The 20,000-nt window shown below is 43.8% G+C and overlaps 2 protein-coding genes across 7 annotated transcripts in view; both read left to right on the forward strand.

Annotated features, from left to right (window-relative positions):
- Positions 1–8,780, forward strand: part of usp19 (ubiquitin specific peptidase 19) — a 32,533-nt gene extending 23,753 nt beyond the window's left edge. For 3 of the 6 annotated variants that reach the window (XM_076276856.1, XM_076276858.1, XM_076276859.1), the window contains exons 22-26: positions 407–623; positions 1,091–1,243; positions 1,653–1,816; positions 2,387–2,562; positions 3,928–6,642. In XM_076276856.1, coding sequence (XP_076132971.1) covers positions 407–623; positions 1,091–1,243; positions 1,653–1,816; positions 2,387–2,562; positions 3,928–4,254 — 1,037 coding nt within the window. In that variant the 3' untranslated portion in view covers positions 4,255–6,642. Of the gene's footprint in view, positions 1–406; positions 624–1,090; positions 1,244–1,652; positions 1,817–2,386; positions 2,563–3,927; positions 6,643–6,888 lie in introns of those variants that run through there. The other 3 variants (XM_076276860.1, XM_076276861.1, XM_076276857.1) reach the window with 2 other exon arrangements.
- A 677-nt stretch (positions 8,781–9,457) lies between these two features.
- LOC143114851 (uncharacterized) lies at positions 9,458–13,605 on the forward strand. Its single transcript, XM_076276667.1, has 5 exons — positions 9,458–10,320; positions 10,580–10,974; positions 12,481–12,641; positions 13,049–13,181; positions 13,390–13,605. The coding sequence occupies exons 1-5, from the start codon at positions 10,077–10,079 to the stop codon at positions 13,564–13,566; spliced, it is 1,110 nt and encodes a 369-aa protein (XP_076132782.1). The 5' UTR covers positions 9,458–10,076; the 3' UTR covers positions 13,567–13,605.
- The last annotated feature ends 6,395 nt before the right edge of the window (positions 13,606–20,000 follow it).

Below are 20,000 nucleotides of genomic sequence, written 5' to 3' on the forward strand. Positions count from 1 at the left end.
ATCTCTAACGTTGTGTGGTGCCTCTCCTCTCCCTTCTTCCTCTTCTCTTCCTCTTCTCTTCCTCTCCCTCCATACACACCCCCCTCTCTCTCTCTCTCTCTCTCTCTCTCTCTCTCTCCCATTCTATCTCTCCCTCTCCCAATCTCTCTCTCTCCCTCCCTCTTTCCCTCTCCCAATCTCTCTCTCCCTCCCTCTTTCTCTCCCTCTTCCACTCTCTCCCCCCCTCTCTCTCTCTCTCTCTCTCTCCCTCCCCCTCCCCCACTCTCCCTCTCTCTCTCTCCCTCTTCCTCTCTCTCTCCCTCCCCCTCTCCCTCCCCCTCTCTCTCTCTCTCTTCCTCTCCCTCTCTCTCTTTCTCTCTCTTCCTCTCTCCCTCTCTCTCTCTTCCTCTCTCCCTCTCTCTCCCAGCAGAGGGGCCTCTGGAGATCTCTGAGGACTGCACGGTGGAGCTGGTGTGGAAGAACAACGAGCGGCTGAAGGAGTACGTGCTGGTGCGCTCTAAAGAGCTGGAGTTCGACGAGGACCCCGGCTCCGCCAGCGAGACGGCCCGCGCTGGACACTTCACCCTGGAGCAATGCCTCAACCTCTTCACCAAGCCAGAGGTGCTGGCGCCGGAGGAGGCCTGGTACGACACAGCACATACACACACGTGCACGCTTACACACACACACATACACACACGCGCGCGCACATACACACACGCGCGCACACATACACACACGCGCGCACACACATGCAGACTCGTCCCAAGAGCAGAAGGGAAAACACCACAGTGACACCTGATCTTTGTAGTTTTGTGTGTTAAGAGCAGCAGATTTAAAATCTCAAGCACAAGTGTCAGGCTGAACATTACAGTTCATGTGAAATTTGGCAGTTAGTTTCTTTCTTCTATTTAGGACAGGTTTGGAAGAATGTCGATTAGTCTGTAGTGCTTAGCTGTCAAAATCAGGCCGATTTTAGGAGAGGAGGTCTGCAGAAGTGTTCATCTCTGTGCCTGAGAAGCTCTCTGAGTGTGATGTCTGTGTGTGTCGTTTCTGTACCTGAGAAGCTCTCTGAGTGTGATGTCTATCCGTGTCCATTTCCTGACCGCAGGTACTGCCCTAAGTGCCAGCAGCACCGGGAGGCGTCTAAGCAACTGCTGCTATGGCGACTGCCCAATGTGCTCATCATCCAGCTGAAGCGCTTCTCCTTCCGCAGCTTCATCTGGAGGGACAAGATCAACGACATGGTGGACTTTCCCGTCAGGTACACACACACACACACACACACACACACACTCACACACACACTCACACACTTATACAATGATATGGTGAACTTTCTTATCCGGTACACACACACACACACACACACACACACTTATACAATGATATGGTACACACACACAAGAGGCCATCATTACAAGAGAATGTGTGAATTTACATGGAGGGCAAACTTCTTAGCTAACCTCCAGTGTGGGTTACTTTGGTAATAAAAATTTCCCCATTTTCTTGCTTTATACTGACAAACACAAAATATATATATATATATATATATAAATATATATATATATAATCTTGTAATGATGGCCTTTTCACATACCTGCATTCTAGTTGGCACACAACAGCTCACATCCTACGGAAAATGTTACACTTTGCTTTTCTCTGCCCTTTAGGAACTTGGATCTCAGCAAGTTCTGTATTGGCCAGAAGGATGACATGCAACCTCCCATCTACGACCTATATGGGGTAATAAACCACTATGGTGGCATGATAGGTGGCCACTACACTGCCTATGCCCGGCTGCCCAACGACAAGAACAGCCAGCGCAGCGATGTCGGTATGTCACTTCTGCTTTACTTAGAGATTTGAACTCCATTGTTTTTTTGCTTGGTTGCCATAATTGCTACAGCTAGATAGACAGTTCATATAGGCCAGTGTTTCTCAAAGTGTGGTCCGGGGACCACTGGTGGTCCGCAAGCTATCCCAAGTGGTCCGCGAGCAGACGTGGTAAAAAACAATATAGATGAGTTGTTTGCAATATTGAACCAACTTCCAAACAGTTCTGCAACACTGCCTATGTAAGCTATGCCAATTTAAATCATATGAATCCTCTAAAACAATAAGCAAGGTGCAAAGACAATTAGCAAGGTGGTTCAGTGAGTAGGCCTATTGTGTCTATTAGCTAGGTGGTCCATGAGTTTTTTTTTACTGGTTAAGTGGTCCTTGGTCTGAAAAAGTTTGAGAAACACTGATATAGGCCATGATCATTAAAAATGGGATTTCTGTATTCAGTCTCTGAAAGACAGATTGTGTATGTGAAATTGTGTAAATTCATCACGTTATCAAGTTAATTCCCTTGTTACTTCTGTAACCTGGCCCTGCCTGCTATCTCTGAACCCTCGCCCAGGTTGGCGTCTGTTTGACGACAGCACCGTAACGACGGTCGAGGAGAGTCAGGTGGTGACGCGCTACGCCTACGTGCTCTTCTACCGACGCCGCAACTCCCCCGTAGAGCGGCCCCCGCGCTTCCTCGGGCCTCTAGGGGCCGAAGCAGCCACGGGCGCCGGAGCCGCCACCAGCCAGGTGAGGACCAAACACACATGCGCGCGCGCACACACACACATAATGTCCCCTTTAACCCCTCTGTGGAGTTTTCTGTGATCTGTGTGATTTCCAGAGCTGAAAAAAAGCTTCAAAAAACAAGCTGTTTTGCTTGTTCTTGGTTGGGAGACCCTCCTGCTATACAGTTTATTTGTATTATTTTATGACATTTTGGAACTACTAGAGTACACCTGAAAATTAATTTCACAAATTCTTTGTGCTTTGATGGTAACTATTATTGTAATGGTAGAAGTAAACTGAAACCACTATTGATAATCAATAGTGCTATTGGGGCATCCCTAATCAATACCTTTCAAAATCACTTCACACAGCACTAAAAGGCCCCTTAAACTGTATGTTCCCAGTTCAGTACTCGACTATCCAAGACGACCCAGTGACCTCATATTGAAGCGTTATGTTGTTTATATTGGATAGTTGAATTGGTTGTGGTTAAGGGGGCTCTGCAGGACACATGAGGGTAATGAGCTGAATGAGCTCTCATATGTGGGGGAAAGGGCAGCAGTGACCTTGGAACAGTTTATGCAAATTATGATGATTATCATTTATATAAAGGGCTGAGATCTGACTGGGATGCAAAAATTGAAAGGACGCACATACACACACACACACACACACACACACACACACACACACACACACACACACACACACACACACAGGCTCAAGAGAGACTGTGTTCCTTGTGTGTATTTATTCAGCTTCCTGCTGCAAATGCACTGATGTTGTCTGTGTGGGAGTCCTTTCAGTGTTCATCAGAGGAAGGGAGTTAAAAGATTTCGTTTTTGTCTCAAATTGGCTCTGGGCCTACCACAGCATTGTTAAGCTCCTTCTGTTCGATATTAACCTAAGTGAACTACAGCCAGTTTAACGTTAAAAGATCTCTTCCACTGAAGGTTTGTGATGCTTCTCATCGGCTCAGAGCTGTCGGCCTTATCAGTGCAGCGGTCCTCAGGTGTGTGTGTGTGTGTGTGTGTGTGTGTGTGTGTGTGCGCGCGTGCGTGCGTGCGTAAGCACTGCACCCTCAGAGTCTGGCCTGAACAGTCATGTCCCACCACAAGTCTGGCTCACGAACAGTCATGTCCCACCACAAGTCTGGCTCACTGTTGTAGCGTCCTTTAGCTGTGTGTCAGGTTTTCTAACCACAGATGACTGTTGGCAGGTGTTTTGCAATGATCTGAAATAGAGGTGTTTTTAAGCCCAGCTGACTGTGGCAGGTGTTGTAATTGCTTAATCCGGGGTCTTAAGCTCTCTAAGTGAAGTGCTTGTGAAGGCCCCGCCCGAGCACCACCTTTCTTAGAAGCTGACACAGGTTTCCGCCAATCGCAGGCCTCTCTGATCTGGCAGGAGCTGGAAGAAGAGGCGGAGAGACAGGAAGTGAGGCAGCAGGGTCTGTTCGTCCGGCCACGGCTCCAGCGACGATGCACGGCGCCCGGACAGGACGCAGAGGACGAGGACTATGGCGAAGAGGGCAGGCTAAGAGGACCACAGTCCCTGCGACGACGACAACAGCAGCAGCAGCGTCGCCGGCGCCGTGGCAGCAACATCTCGGATTACTCTGATGACGACTATGTCAAATATTTTGTCCTAGGCACGATGGCTGCCCTGCTAGCACTGGCCCTCAACCTCTTCTACCCCCTGGTCTACCGCCGTTAGCTAGCCACTCCTAGCCTCCCAAAGTACACACTTGAATCAATACCCCTGTATGTATGTATGTACTGTATGTATCAATACCCCTGTATGTATGTATTTATGGAGCTCCGTATGTAAGCATATATTTAATTTATCACTATCTATTTGAAGTGATCGAAAGCACACGTTATAAAAAGGCAATCAGTGGCAATCAAAAGTGTAAAATTGGGGGTAAGAAAAAATGTGAAAGAAATTGCACTTTGAAAACACTGCAGATTCGCACACTATCAGAGGTAGATTATTCAGGTGACAGAACTGGGCGACCACCTCCATCTTCCATGCTGCTATATGGTATAGTTCCATCCTGTAGATCTCTGGGAAACGTTGTGACCTTGGGCTCCTGGACTCATCATTATCAATAAATTAATTAACACTTCTGGTTTAAGCCTCTATTTTGGCTTCCCCAGCTAATGCACTCTGGCTGTAAAACAGATGCAGGGCTTTGGTCCCCCCTACATGCAAAGTGGTGTTGCAAAGTTTGTGATTTGTAGGGACATTCAGGACACAGTTTTGCACTACACGCTACCTTATGGGATCTGATAGTGTTGTTTATATGTGTATGCTTCAGTGTTTTGAGTCTGCGAGAGCTGCAGCAGGATGATGTATGCGTAATCCTGTAGGTTTTAGGAAAAACATTCAGATGCCGAATACTTGACATGCACTTGACCTAAAAGTGTTACTTGATTGTGACCATGTTTAGGCATGGTTGACAACATGAATGTCATTGGTGCGTTGGTTTTAGCTTTTGTGGTTTTAATGCGAGTTAGTGGTCAATCAGCAGTGACCGAGGAATGCATGGAGTCATGCACTAGGACTGATGCCATTTACAAATGATTACATTTACAAATGATTACATTTAAAAATGATTATAGTACATTTATAATTCAGTAATTCACCAGTCGTCTTAATTCTTTTAAAATACAGTAGGTGTCCTCTGGTGACACTATCAAAAAGTCAATTGTCAGTTGTTTCAAGTTGTTTTTAACCCATATATGCCATTCCTGTAAAGTGAAATTGTATTTGTAGTAGCACATTAGACAGTAGGAAATCTGCCCGCCAGCAACATGGTTTCCATAGAATTAAAAAATACAGGTTACACCATGATGGTGCTCTATCACTCGCTCACTCTCCTCTCTCTCTCCCTCTCCCTCTCCCTCTCTCTCTCGCTCTCTTTCGCTCTCTCAGACTCACACACACACACACCTCCTGAGCTTCCAAATGGTTTGGAAACACAAATGGCAGATCAATTATTTGTTTCCCTCTTAATTTAGACACCTACCGGTCTGTGGTAATTGCACATTTTGTGCTGGTTTCTTACTTTCTGCCTTTTTAAGTATCAACATCACCTGCCTTGTTTTTGCAGTGTTGCATGTCTTTTTTTTGCCGATTCGAATGATCTATTTGTTGATTCATTTTAATATCTAAGTCTTTGTTATTGTTTGTGTGTGTGTTCATTTGTTTGAGATCTAAAGCTAAGTTTAAAAAGCCAAATCTATGTCTAGGTGAAGTGTATTCTATGCATGTCTCACTCCCAACATCTTAGACCTTCTCCCATTACTTGAGTAAAGTAATGTGGCTTTGGGTTTTCTGGAGGTCAGAAGCATAACTGTGTATGTGTTGGACTGTAGAAGTTCTAATGTGTCCAGGCCTGTGGGAGTAGCCGATGACTCAGGGACATTAGTGTTATGTCTTGGAGCCTCCTCTCTCTGTCCCTTGATTTTAAGCCATGTCACAGACCAGGAAAAAGCCTCTGTGGACATTCCCCCCCCCCCCTGGTTTTCAAATACCCCCTTCTTCCTTTTATGGCTCAGTGCAATGAAAAACGATAAACCATCCATCCACTATGCCAACACGAGGATCTACCTAAAGTCGTCTGAAAGTTGTCATAAATACTAGGACTAAATGCTGGAATGTGTAACTGAAGTATGCAACTAGAGCTGCTAGAATGATCCGTCTTTTGTCGTAATGTATGTCAAGATATTTTTGTATATTAGATAATTTACAGGAATTGCATTTGAAGAGTGATGGCCCCTTGTAGTTGTCTTTCATCTAGTTTAAACCGGAGCAGACAAGGTTACATTGTCCTTATTGAGTAGAGCTTGCAGTCTAGCGGTTCACAACCTTGCCTGAATGCTGTATTGAAATGATTAATGATATTTTAACTGATGATGTAATAATATTTTAAATGCACAATGCTGTATAGGCTAAAATTGCCACTGTTATTTAAGACCCAAGAGAAGACAGCTGTTAAAATATCCCAGCAATAACCTGTAATGGTACTCTGAAAAATCTGATGCTGCTCTGTACAATTTACTTGTACTGGCTTTTTAAATAAAATTTCAATCTTATCACATCGGACTGGGTGATGTTAATGTAATGTAAATGCAGTGGCAAATATTTAATTACCTTATCTGCATCGTTGGTGTGAAGTTGATCTGTGAAAGAAATTCTGTCCACTATTTTAATTAATTAATGGATGCATCATGTTTCTCCTGCAGTGCTGCTCTTGATTGGATATGGTGATTACCCAGGTCTTCCCCTGTGTTTCAAGAATGGTCCTGTAGAAAGCCTGTCTTGTAACGCTGATTTATTTTACAGGCATCTAGTCAGGCGCTCTTTGGGACCGACCTGGACCCCGAAGGCCCCCCTCAGCTGACACCGGAGGTGACCTCTGACCTCTTTGCCTCCTCGGGAGAGTGTTCCGCCCCATCCTACAGCAACCTGGAGGAAGTGGACTAAAGGGACCCTGCGGCGCTTTCGCCACCGACCGCCACCCCTGACTACCAGCCTTCTGGGAGAGGAGTTCCCCCATAAGGAACAGTTGGGGTCAGAAGAAACCACAACAATAACTAATAACAACAACAACAACAACAACAACAACAACAGGAAAAGGACTTTGGTGCTCCTAAATTCTTGAAGGCGCTGTGAAGGTGCTACTGTTGCACTGGTGCAACGACCGAGCCGGGAAAAGGATGGACAAAGGAGGAGGCGTATGCATGCACATTCTCTCCCTGTTGCGCTGTCCACACACACACACACACACACACACACACACACACACACACAGGCCCACTCCCTGTATAATCACCTCTGCTCATTAAACACATGGCATATATGACATGTAGCCTCATACACAGGTACTATCACTGTGTGTATGAAACACACACACACACACACACACACTCCACCAAATTAGATACATACACAAGCTTTAGATGTGCTGATGAAGGTTCACCTGTGTCTGCTCACAATCTATCTCCGGTGAAGCCTGGGTTCAGTAGACTTTTGGGCTTTTCCTCCTTCAGCTGCTGTCCTGCACACACACACAAGTGGCCACTGGGTATGAGGTTCTGTCCTCTGAGAACAGCGACGAACCTCAACTAACGTTAAGCAGCTACAAAACGGACCTGACCCCTTCAGCCATACTGGTCGATATTGTGTATCTGTGTGTTTGTGAAGCGGGGGGAAGACTGTGTGTGTGTGCGTGCGCGCGCTGGGTTCTGTTGTGTCTTTGTACCTTTCTCCTTGTTTCTATTTGTTGTCTTTTATTTGGAGCCTGGGTAGTTTTTTTTTTTCTAACTATACTGCAAACTTGCTCAGTCATGTGTAATGTGTTAAGCGCACTGAAAGAAAATATATTAAAGGGTAATGCCAGTTTGTCATCCCATACCTGAAAATGTTTTTTTCTTTTTCTTTTAATCTGATCATTTAGAGTCCTTCAAAGCACAATGGTGCAAATAGCTGCAGTGTTGAGAAACTGCTTTGCCTTCCCTCGTTGTGGTGTAATTGGTAGCCACATGGAAGCCTTCAAGGATTTTTAAATTTCTCTTTGGACATTTTCAGTATGTTCTAAAACTTCAACGTTTTGTTGAAACAAATTGATGCACATCAGTCTTTGTAGCTGAGTTAATTTACTTTGGGGACTTCAAAGAAATGTAAAACTAAAAGGCTTTGGACTTGTCAAAACTGCAGCTATTGTGTCAAGTGTACTATAGATTGGCTAGATGGTCAGATGTAACAATTTTCATAAGATATGGATTGAGAAATGCTGGACTCCTCCTTAAAGTTAGTCTTTCATTGTTGTCTTATTTGATTGTTTGTTAACTGGGTTCCACCTTTTCTAAGTTTGAACAAACCTGTGGAAATATTGTGTATTGCAGAGAAAAAAAGGCTTGACATTGAACAGAAAACCTGCATGTTGACCACCACTGTAGTCCTAAAATGTCATTACCAATCATGTAAGTCCCTAGCCCACCTTGATGCCCTTTCTATGTGGACTGTCTAGTGCCCCCTGTTTTGTTTTGTATTGGACTGCATATATTAAGTAAGGTATATGGGTGTATGGTTTTCCAAATGCTGCTGTGAATATAATATAAATGGTTAATATAAGTAAATAAATAAGCTTTTGGGAAACTAAAAAAATGACAGGTAATGTTTGTATATGCAAACTCGGAATCATAAGTAACTTTCAATAAAGATTCCAAGAGGTGTTGACTTGTCATGTCCTTTCCTGAGCAAATGCAGCTGCTAGGCAGGGTAGAGTACTTCAAAGGGCCCTGGAAAATGGAAGGCATCCTTCCTTTAGGCTACATTATATATTGCCTCTATGCGCAGCTTATCTGTGATTTATACTAGTGATTTTGGGGGCCGTGAGGGGGTGCCAGGGGGCCCGTAGCAAGTTGGAAGGAAAAATAAAAACAAACAATACATATTAAAAATATACCTATAACTATGAGGGTTGTTATAAAATATGATTATAATAATGTGTCACATATCTGAACATTATATTTTCCATGATAATGACTGGGAATAAGTGGAAAGAGAGCTCTCATAGAGCAGAAAGCCCCAAATGCAATTTTCCTGCACTGTAGAGGATAGAGGATTAGCTTGATTTATTTTTACATTTGCTGTAGCATTGTCGATGGGTTTATTAACACATCAAGGGGGGGCTTGGCTAAAACCTCGTGGTATTTGGGGGGCCTTGTCTTGGAAAAGTTTGGGAACCCCTGATCTATACAACCTACTTGCTTGTAGGCCTACATTCAAGTTGTTTCCTGACTGGTCCTCCATAATAAATACATCCTCTAGGGTGCGCTAGTCAAAAAGCCTCCCACACAAATCCATTTCTACCTGCAAAACAAGGAAATGTGCAGTTTCAGCTGTTCAAAACCCAGTTCAAAACCGGTGTGTGGTTTTCTCGCCAGTCCTGCCGCCTCATACAACAAACCATGGTGTTGGTGTCATCAGCTACACCCATGGGAGTGGAAATGTTATGTGGTAGGCTTGTTTCAAAAACCTCATTTGGCGACAGAACAATAGCTAATGCCGTGCTCGTTAGCTAAACGTTTCATTTAAAAAAAAATAACCTTAGCGATTATGTGTCTCCGACAGCCAACATTACCATGGTAAGGTAGCAAGGCAGCTAGCATCTGGTGGTGGTGTTTCAGATCCCTAAAATCGCTGGTAGCCTACGTCAAGATTTTTTTTATTCGGATATGTCGGAAGCGCTCATTCATACAAGAAAAAGTTACAGCAAAACCAGGATTGTAAATGTCACCATGCCCTTTATTTGTCATTACCAACTAACGTCTCTAAGGACAACCTTGTTAATGTAGCAAGAGTCATACGGTAGGTTTCATTCATTAGCTGCTTATAGCATTTGCTTTGATCGTCTAATAGTGAGAACGTTCCGCACAGGACTCCTGGATAAATTAGTAGCCTACTCTAATATTCTCCGTTCCACAAATCTAGCCTTCCTGTGGAGGGACTTAATTGTAGGCTAAGTAATGTCAGACGCCGTGGACAGAAACTGTGGTATAAATGAGACTAATGACGAGGACGAACGAGAACTTCGATCGGGCGCACCTGGCAGTGGGCATCCCACAGGGAATTCTGTCAGACCGAAGAAGCTCATTCTCCACATCGACTTGAACAATACCATCCTGGTATCAGATGCCGTGACTAAGCAAGGGACTGTTGCCGCTTTGGATTACTTTCTTTCCACGGTCACTTGGGGACATATGTCAAAAGGTAAGATGGTGTTATGCTGGTAAAAGTTGAATTACATTGAATAAATGTCTTGTTTTATTGATTTGTCACATAGTTGTTTTATTCTTATGTAGGGGTTTTGGTTTAAGAAAATATTGCCTAGTTATGGAACATTATTAAACTTGTCTTGGCTTTGATTCAAGTATGTGACATTACCTTGTAACCCAATATGCATGCATTGAGAATGTTGTAAAGCTAGATTTTCTGTGTCTGTCAACACATCCCCTCACCCTGCCTACAGGCAAGTGGGAGTGGATATCTGAAGCCCCCTCCCTCTCGCCACCCAACAAAGATGCCGTCAGTTACTACTCGAAGTTCGGCCGAGTGGCTGGCTTCACCACAGCTGGACCTGGACGGAAGTTCCGTGGGGTCCTGGAGGAGCACCTGGCTCAGCTGCGCTGGCCCGCGGACCTGCCCGCGGATGAGGAGTTCTCCGTGAGAGGGGAGGACGGCAACCTGTACCACTGGATCTTGCCCTCTTTCTTCCAGCTCCTCCAGGACCTGGCCTCCCAAGGCCGCGAGTTTGCCATTTTGTTCCGCACTTTTGGCACTGACCTGCCCAGAGTCTTGGCGGTGGTCCGCAGAGCCTTGACCCAGGGGGACCATCCACTGTTCCCGGACCTCCCTGCCCTAAAGGTAGGCCTCAGATGGCAAACGGTTTGTTAATCTTGAGTATGTTTAGGTTCATCACAATGAATGTGTTGGTGCCTTGTTTAGCATTGGTGAAGGTGAAGGTGAGGTGAGGTATGAAATTGTCCAAAATTTGCCCTGAGACTGTTGTCTGCCCTTTGGATGCCCCCAACCCACGCCTCTTCCCCACACACCCTCACCACATACACACAGCATTCTTTCTACCTGACTGCACTCATAATGAACCATCCCTCCCCACAAACACATTCCCCCGCCCTGCCCATTCTCCTAAACACTCACCACACACACACACACACACACCCACACACCCTCACAGCAGGCTGATCCTCTCGTTAGCCAAGTGGAGCTGAACACATTGATTTCTGCGGCGGAGGTGGGCAGAAGGATGTCGGGGACGTCTCTCACCACACGCCTCCGGGCACGCCGAGTCCACTGTGTCCAGGGTAGAGACGGGGGTGGTGACGACTTATTCAGGCTGTCTGCTGTCAGCCGCTGTTTGCTCACGCACGTCCGCATAATCGCAGAGACTGTCTGCTCGCATCTCCCCCGTCTGTGGAATGCAAAGAGCAGCCATTGTCATAGTGGGCTAAGAAAAAAGTGTTGCTGTTATCCCATGACCGAGGGTTAACTCGAGACTAACAGAACTCTCGTGATGGCTATAGAAATACTACAATGGATTGTGGAGCTTTTAAACAAATATAATTTGAGAAGGCTTTTGAAATCCTGGAGAATCCCAGAATCCTGGAGTCTAGAACACATCTGGCTCTTATCTGTTGTAGGACCACGAGGGCTAAAGCATTATAGTATTCTACATGTATTTTTCTAGTGCTTGTAATTCATTTTCCTTGAATTACATGCAAGTTACCCTTTGCAGAATATCACTGATAACATTGGTAGTTTCTTTTTTTATTTGTTCAGAAATTGATGACAAAATACCACAACTTGCCATTTCTCTTGTGACTGGACTAAGTAATAAATGAGTTCTCCTTCTCTCTCTTCTCTCTTCCTCTTCCTACTTCCCCTCTCTCTCTTTCTCTCATCCACTCTCCCTTCCCCTCTCTCTTTCTCTCATCCACTCTCCCTTCCTCTCTCTCTTTCTCTCATCCACTCTCCCTCTCTCTCTCTCTTTCTCTCATCCACTCTCCCTCTCTCTCTCTTTCTCTCATCCACTCTCCCTTCCTCTCTCTCTTTCTCTCATCCACTCTCCCTCTCTCTCTCTTTCTCTCATCCACTCTCCCTTCCTCTCTCTCTTTCTCTCATCCACTCTCCCTTCCCCTCTCTCTTTCTCTCATCCACTCTCCCTCTCTCTCTTTCTCTCATCCACTCTCTCTCTCTTTCTCTCATCCACTCTCTCTTTCTCTCATCCACTCTCCCTCTCTCTCTCTCTTTCTCTCATCCACTCTCCCTTCCCCTCTCTCTTTCTCTCATCCACTCTCCCTCTCTCTCTCTTTCTCTCATCCACTCTCCCTCCCTCTCTCTCATTGCTCCCAGCTCTCTGTGAGCGATCTCCCCGGCCGGATCCGCTGCAGCGCTAAGGGCACGGTTCTGACCCGAGGGCAGGAGAAGCTGTCGTCTCGTGATGGGGACCGCGCCATCTACCAGTACCTCAGCGCTGTGGAGGGCCTGGGCGGCTTCCAGGACCACTTTGACTGGTGAGGGAGAGAGCCATTACACTACAGGGGTCTCCCAGGGACAGTGCCAGGGGGAGTGGGTTGTTATGTCTCGCACATACTGTAGTAATAGCGCTGTTGGGCAGGAGGAGGTGGTGTGACGGGCATTGCAGGTAGTCGTGCAGCTTTTTAAAATGGCTTGTGAACAAGGAATGAAACAAGACGGCATCAAACGGTTGGATAAAATGAATATGTATTGGTCTTGCTCTGTTTTGACCCGTTTAGAAACACTTGCTACATTACATCTTGTCTATGTCCTTTACATCGTTGTCCATCTCAATTACACCGTTAAATAAATAAAGGCTTGTTTAACTTACACAAGTATACAGTTGGACCTTTGTGGCTGTAGGTACATACAGTATAATGAATCTTGATATTTTTCCTCATAGGTGGGCCCGCAACACCTACTCCATCTTGGGTGGTAAGCCTCTGTGGGTTGATCCTTTTGACGCCAGTGTGCAGCACATCTTCATTGATGATAACATTCGGCAGACGGATGAGGATACAATTGTCCACCCCAAGGTTAGGATCTGACTCTCTGAAAATGGGATTGTTACCGAAATATAGCATTTTTGTTACAGTAGTTATTCACAGTACAGTTTGTGTGTGTGTAGTGTGGTTGTAGTTTGTTTTCAAGCCTTCACATGTCACTTTTGTCAGTTTTTTGGTTTTTTATTATGATACACTGGAGTAAATGTCCATGATGTCCATCTTTATTCCACTCATCCAGGTGTTTTTGGAACCCGAGGGCTCCCAGACTCGCACAGCGTCCACGTCGGAGCTGTATGACCTCTGCCTGGTGCAGAACGACCTGCTGCAGGCCATTTCCGACTCCGGCTACTTCACCAAGCGCATCCAATCCTGCCAGGAGAACTACGAGAGCAACCTGCAGCAGGGCACCAGCTAGAGGCCTCGGCCCATTCATCTTGCACACAGGCATGACAGGGCGGGAGGGAGGGCAGAAGCAAGGGGAGGACGCAAGACAATTTTGAGATTAAATTTGAAGGATGAAGGTTTGTTTGGTGTTTGAGTGCAGGGGGCTGTTATTGTTTGATGCATTACAGTCCTGTCTGGGTGAAGTTTGATGGATGGATTTGAAGTAGCTTTGGACCAAAAACGTATAATGTAAAGGTCAGACTAGTTTTCACTTCTTATCCCTTTCCTCCTCCCCCTCCTCCTCAAAAAAAAAGAAATGATACACCTGGCAGTGTTTTGGGTCCCAGCACTTAACATCTTCTTCCTCTTTAAAACAAATCTGATGTTTTTTTCTTACAGACTTAATTCCATTTGAAAGTCTGTACTTAACTTTAGATAAGACGTCCCATTTGCCAGCCTATTAAATTGTCAAGAGTATCATGCCCAAAGGACCTGTGTGTGCTGTACAACTGATGCCAATAGGCGTGTTCAAGTGAAGACATTTTAGTTCACTCATGAATGTCTCCTCAGTCCTCATTTTTTTCTCAGGGTGATTGATGCCTAGCGTTAGAAATATAAAATATTTTTTATAGGATTGTTTTTGTTTGCTGCTGTTTTCAAATGGCCTCAATCAAAATAGATTTATACATAGTAAGATTTGGTGTGGGTACATAAATAAGAGGTGATGAAACTTGTTGAAAAGAGACCATTTCTCCATTATGCTCAGTATGCTTTTAGCTTTTAGTCCATTGTAATTTGGTACATTTTATCCTCAACTGAGCACTGAGCACTTGTATTGCTGCATGCTCACAGTGGTACAGTTCCTTCAGTCTTCTCCATCAAACAGGTCAGTACTGTATGCAGGGTACATGCAGAACATTGATAAACATGGAAAGCATACAAAGCAGTTTATTTCAGTGGAATACTTGCACACATATTCAAGAAGACCCATGTTGCTGAGGTCAATTCTCTGATGTTTTGCACCGATCAGTGTTGAGCTTTTGAATTTTGCCTTTACAACTAAATCAAGAATGCAATGTCTTCCATCAACAACACATTTGGATTTGTGCATCACAGAGAGGATGCTTATATGCACTGAATATTAAGAACATGTGGGAGATTTAGTAGCATTATTTATCTCTTATTTATTTGGATCTGTCAGCATATCCTTTTTTGTTTGTTTTCTATTGGTTTAATTGCACTTGAATTGACTACTTGAGGTCTTCAGAGACCATGTGCATATTTTAGGAGTGTGGCCTGGCTTGGTTATGGTTATGTCTTGAACAAGGACTAGACCTATAGATTTTGTCAGATATCATTTGGAAGAACACATCCTCTCATTGCACTCAGCAGAAAGAGAGATGCATTTATTGTCTTGTTTCATAGGAGAGTGGTTTTAGAAAACAGATGTCTGTCACCGACTGTGCTCACGTCACCAAAGCGATCTACCACCAATTCAATGTCTCATCTAACCCTCCTGACAAGAAGAACAGACATGATGGACCCACTGGGCCTTTGTGCACTCACTGAGTGTGTCTCGCCATATCTTGAAATAAAAGTCGTGAATGAAGCTTCGCTGTGGTCATTGAGTTGTTCTCGGGTTGGGCTTTGGGGGGGCTGTCTTGGCGGAGAGTCTCCAGCTGATTTCTTCTGGCTGCATTGATCAGGCTCACGCAGAGGCTGTGTCAAAGGTATTGATCGTGCATCATGTCCTGGAGATCTTCACCTGAATGGTCTTGGGATGTATTGATCAGCAGGGAGGGGGTTGAGGAGTAGTTACGGAGATATTCACGGAAGCGAAGTTTCGGCTCATTGGAGGGGCCGGACTCTGGGTGGACATTAGGGCTGTGAATGATTTCACACTTTTGCTTTTATTTTCCATGTTTATGGACTGCTGATGTTATTGTGTGTTCATATGAAATCACCCAAGTTCCTTATTCAAACATCAATATGTTAAACCAGAATCAGAGAGTATAATATCTAATATGCAATAAATGTTTAGCTCAGTATGACTGTCTGTCATTGTCATAATCAAGAAAATTACAATTAGAGGGCAAAGAGTCCACAGACAACTCACTAACTATTCAATTGGAATACTGAGAGTGAACATATCAACGTCCAGTATGACTGCTCTGCTTTGATTCAATGTCAAAAGCTGTTTCTTAGAGTGTGTTTTCCTCGGTATTGGTTTGCGTGTAATGTGGTGGTTGCCTGCTCCCCTTCGGTTAATCTACTAAAAGTGTGATAAATGAGACTTGTCAAGAAAATATAATAACAGACCTATAAAGATGCCACTCTGAGATAAACGGTACATCCGATGCGTCTTGATTCGTTCTCAGCTGTTTTAACACAATTTGTATTTAAAGTAAGAACAAGGGGGAGATTAAAAATAGATGAGTCAAAACCAACAATTTTAGCATTCAATATTATTCGTGTACCGGAAAACTTCATGCGCTGAGAATACTCATGGAGAATGCTCTTCATTGTCTCCATGAAATGTGTTACACTTATTTGATCGCAAAAAAAACAAAACAAAAGAAAATCTAATATCTGGAGAGAGACTGTATTCAAAAACACTGATCCCTGTCTGTAATCCCACCAGTGTTCAAGCGTTCATGTAGAGCCAGTCACTTGACTTTATTGCAAACTATTAGTACAACGCAGGGGGGCAGTGTGACCATGGATCTTCTAATAGCCCGGTCAAGAAAGCGTTTTATGTCAGGTGGAGCGCACCTCTGACTAGTGTAATTTGTCATAGAAGTCGGAGCAGATGTCGCGCAGGAGGAGCCGCGGCAGGGCAGCGACAGACAGACACTTGCATTGTTTCGGTTGAGGAAATGGAGCTCTGCATAATGCATTACCATTACATGCGGTTTGAAGCCAGACAATCAGCGCAGAGATAAAAGTATGGATTTATGTGACTGCCTGTTAATATATCCCGGACTGGCTTCCACTTTCCGGAATGCCTCCTCCTGACTTTCACTGCACCGATAAATCAAAAGGCTATTCCTGGTTCAATTAAATTGTGGGGAATTAATTTAAGAACAGTGAGTTCCCAGCAGTCTATGTGGTTGTGTTGAACAGCAACCAAGTTATTCTCCTGTAGGTGATTATTAAGCCTCAGCCTTTTGCAGATGTAATGTAGCCTACATTAAAGTTGAACTTGGGGAGGTTTGGGAGCTAGGGCACATCGTTGTATGCTAACTCAAGGTAAACTATCTCTGTTTTGTTGCCTACTCTATACAAGAATAAGGCCATATCTAAAAACATATCCATAGTGGCTCTCAGAGCAACATCTCTTTACGATAAATTGACAACAAAAACAAGTGTGTTCCTTGACGTCACATAATATGTTTTAGAAGAACAACTGGTAAGGTGGAGTGCACATTTACGCGCTGGCGCAGGGAGGGAGATCAGAGTGCGGTGATTTGCCAGTGGTGGAGTCCAACAGCTGATTGTTTGCGCGAGACACTAAACAGTGAACGACGGATCTGCGAGCGCTCAACGCATATACGAGATTGGAAAGAGTGTAAGCGTACTTGTCTGACGAGACGTGACTTCCAATCTGTCCGTGGGGAGGAGACGCTTTTTAAGGTATTGTGGTTTTCCACGTTGGTAAAAGTTTTGTGTTTGGTCTTCGTTACACAATCTTCCAAACCTCTCTCTAGACCTCGTGTGTTTTAATGAGGTGTGTTTAGGGATTATTCGGTAAAGAGCAAGCTACGGTTCAGAATGAATTTGAATTTGGGTTGCTGAGCCAGTCAACCGTCTCAGAAAAGATGTTTAAGAACTGAAAATATTTGTTTCAATATTAGCCCAATGCTCCATCTTTCCTCTGCTTTTTGCCTTTATCGATATGGACACGAGCACGTTATTGTGTCAGATAAGCCAGTTTAAGATTTCGGACTGTTCCTTCTGTGATGTACCTAGGTAGAAACTCGTCCCATGCGTATTACTAAATTGACCATCAAATTGGCATACCTCACCAACGAACTGCAGAGCAGTATCACATAGCTGGTCTATCTAGGTTTGATGCGCTTCATGCGCGTTTGCTCTGCAGTCTCGACATTACCAGCAGCTTAAATGTTGCAGTGTTTATGTGATCTAGTACCGCTGTACAACATTTTAGGATGGTCCGTCAGTAATGATTTAGCTCTGAATTATCATTCGGATATGTCTGCAATTATTCACACATTATTTCGCTGGTAGCCTACTGTTATTTGCGCAAAACTGAAAGGAAGTTTTAGCGTCAATCCAAAACTGAAACACTATTTTTCTAGCTGCCTCTGCGCATTTTCTCGCGTTGCGTTAATAGCACCTGTTCCATTGACTTCCTAAATCAATACACTTAGTTACAATCCCTTTTCATCCTCATAACCTGACATGGTTCCTTGCTAAATATGTATTCAATTGTAGTAATTTATGTATTCTATTGTTTTCACATGGCTTCGCCTATGCTGTGTGCCTGGTCCTGCTGATGCATCCTTACTATTTTTTGTCAGTATCTTCCTCGTCACACAAGTTGAAAGGCTACCTTTTTCATTTAGTGTATGATCCGCAAATAGCCCCTTTTTCTATACATATCGCTTTGAGCTCACCTAGCCTACTTACCTCTACCCACGTAAGTGTAAGTAATCTTACATCTCCTTCCATCTGTAATTTTCTCATAATCGAATATACTCCTTAATCATGGCGCTTCATAGACTCCTTTCTTGTCTGCACCCTTGAGGTGGTAATTACCTCCATGTGTATAGAGTTGATAACCTGTTCCTATTCTGTAATCATTTGCATAATCATATGAAAGGTTAGAGCGCGCCTTATACACAGAGAGAGCAGACAGGTGGGGTTTCTCATTTTCTTGTTAACTAGTCGTGAGAGTATTATCTGCTGGCAATCGTTGCTAACCTGATGCGTCATTGCCATGGGCAGAAGTGACAAGCATATATATAATACTAAAGTGACAGTCAATTGAACAAATAATAATAAACAGGCAAATAGTTGGCTCATGGTTTGAGACTGTTGAATAATACAAGGTATGCTCATTCTACATTTTCACCTTGTTTTTGGCTTCTATCTCGATTGTGTTCCATATGCTATGGTAGGCTACAGGTTGCAAGTGAAGTGCATGGTATGTAATTGTGAGTGGAAATAATGTGTAGGCTAATATAACTCAAAATTCAATTCAATTTCAATTTATTGTGCTTATAGAGCGCCAAAACATTACACATGTATCATGGCGCTTTACAGAATGTAGGCAATCAGAGAAGGAAAAGAGGAAGAAAAGAAAAGATAGAAAGAAAGAAGAACCATGGGTAACAGGGGCGAGAAAAAACTCCCTAGAATTGGAGATAGGCTACATATAGGAAGAAACCTCGAGCAGATCCACGACTCAAGGGCCTGACCCATCTGCCTAGGGTCAATACGGACAGTAAGGTCTGTACACATGACAAATGCATATGATAGTCAGGTGCGGAGAATAGGACATGGTGTATAAAGCACCTGAGGTAAAAGTTATAAGAGGTGGGATGATTGCGTATCCGGTATGATAAGAAAACACAAGGTACAGTGACTTTAGCTTTAGCAGCAAGTTCTGTCAGGCTGTAAAAGGTAAACCGTGTAGAAGCACTATCATTTTCAGAAGACTAACCCTTAGGAAGTCGCTGAAGTGGGTGCTACAATGAAGATGACCGAGAAGACTATTAGTAGTTAGAAAATACTGTTAAATCCATACAGCTGTCTCCTTGATTTTTATTATTCTAAAAGTGAGTTTCAGACTAAGCCTTCATAGAGGGAGAGACCGTGCAAACATTTTTCTCACACATTCTGGACCTGTTTGCCTTGACATCTGTTGAGGCTGATAAAGATACAAAACGAAAGGATTTAATGAATGTGTGAGAACACTCTCTCAGACTTGTGTGTGTGTTCTGTTCAGAGGCTTTGCCATTCAGTTTAAACATCACTCTGTGTCCTAGCACTTGGCAATTAATTTCTTTATCCAGTTGCTTGATTTAATTAATGTTCACTGAATGGCTCGACGGTGTGTGTGTGTGTGTGTGTGTGTGCGCTCGCTTCCTATTCTGGCTATCTTTCAAACCAAGCTTTTTAATGCTGTAGGCATTCTGAATGGTCAAATGAATTTTGAAAGAAATGTCTGGTCTTTTGAAGAGAACCTCCTCATCAAAAATATTGATATACTCAGTGAGCTAATTTCGACAAAAAGACCACAGTAATGATTCCATATTGATGGAAAAGAACATTAAAGTCAGTTATTAAACCACAGCCATGTGGACTTATTTGTCTGTCATGCATTCTCGTAATTGCCTAGGTTAGAAGTTTCATTTCAATAGCATCAGGTGCTGTGATTACTACTACTACTAATACTAATATTATTAATAACTATCATTATTATTTTTATTATTGATTTTA

Source organism: Alosa pseudoharengus, unplaced genomic scaffold, assembly GCF_046254945.1.
Source record: "Alosa pseudoharengus isolate Yale_2024_CS ecotype anadromous, Long Island Sound unplaced genomic scaffold, YU_APseudo_1.1 YU_APseudo_1.1_scf_9, whole genome shotgun sequence".
NCBI classification, from domain to species: domain Eukaryota; kingdom Metazoa; phylum Chordata; class Actinopteri; order Clupeiformes; family Clupeidae; genus Alosa; species Alosa pseudoharengus.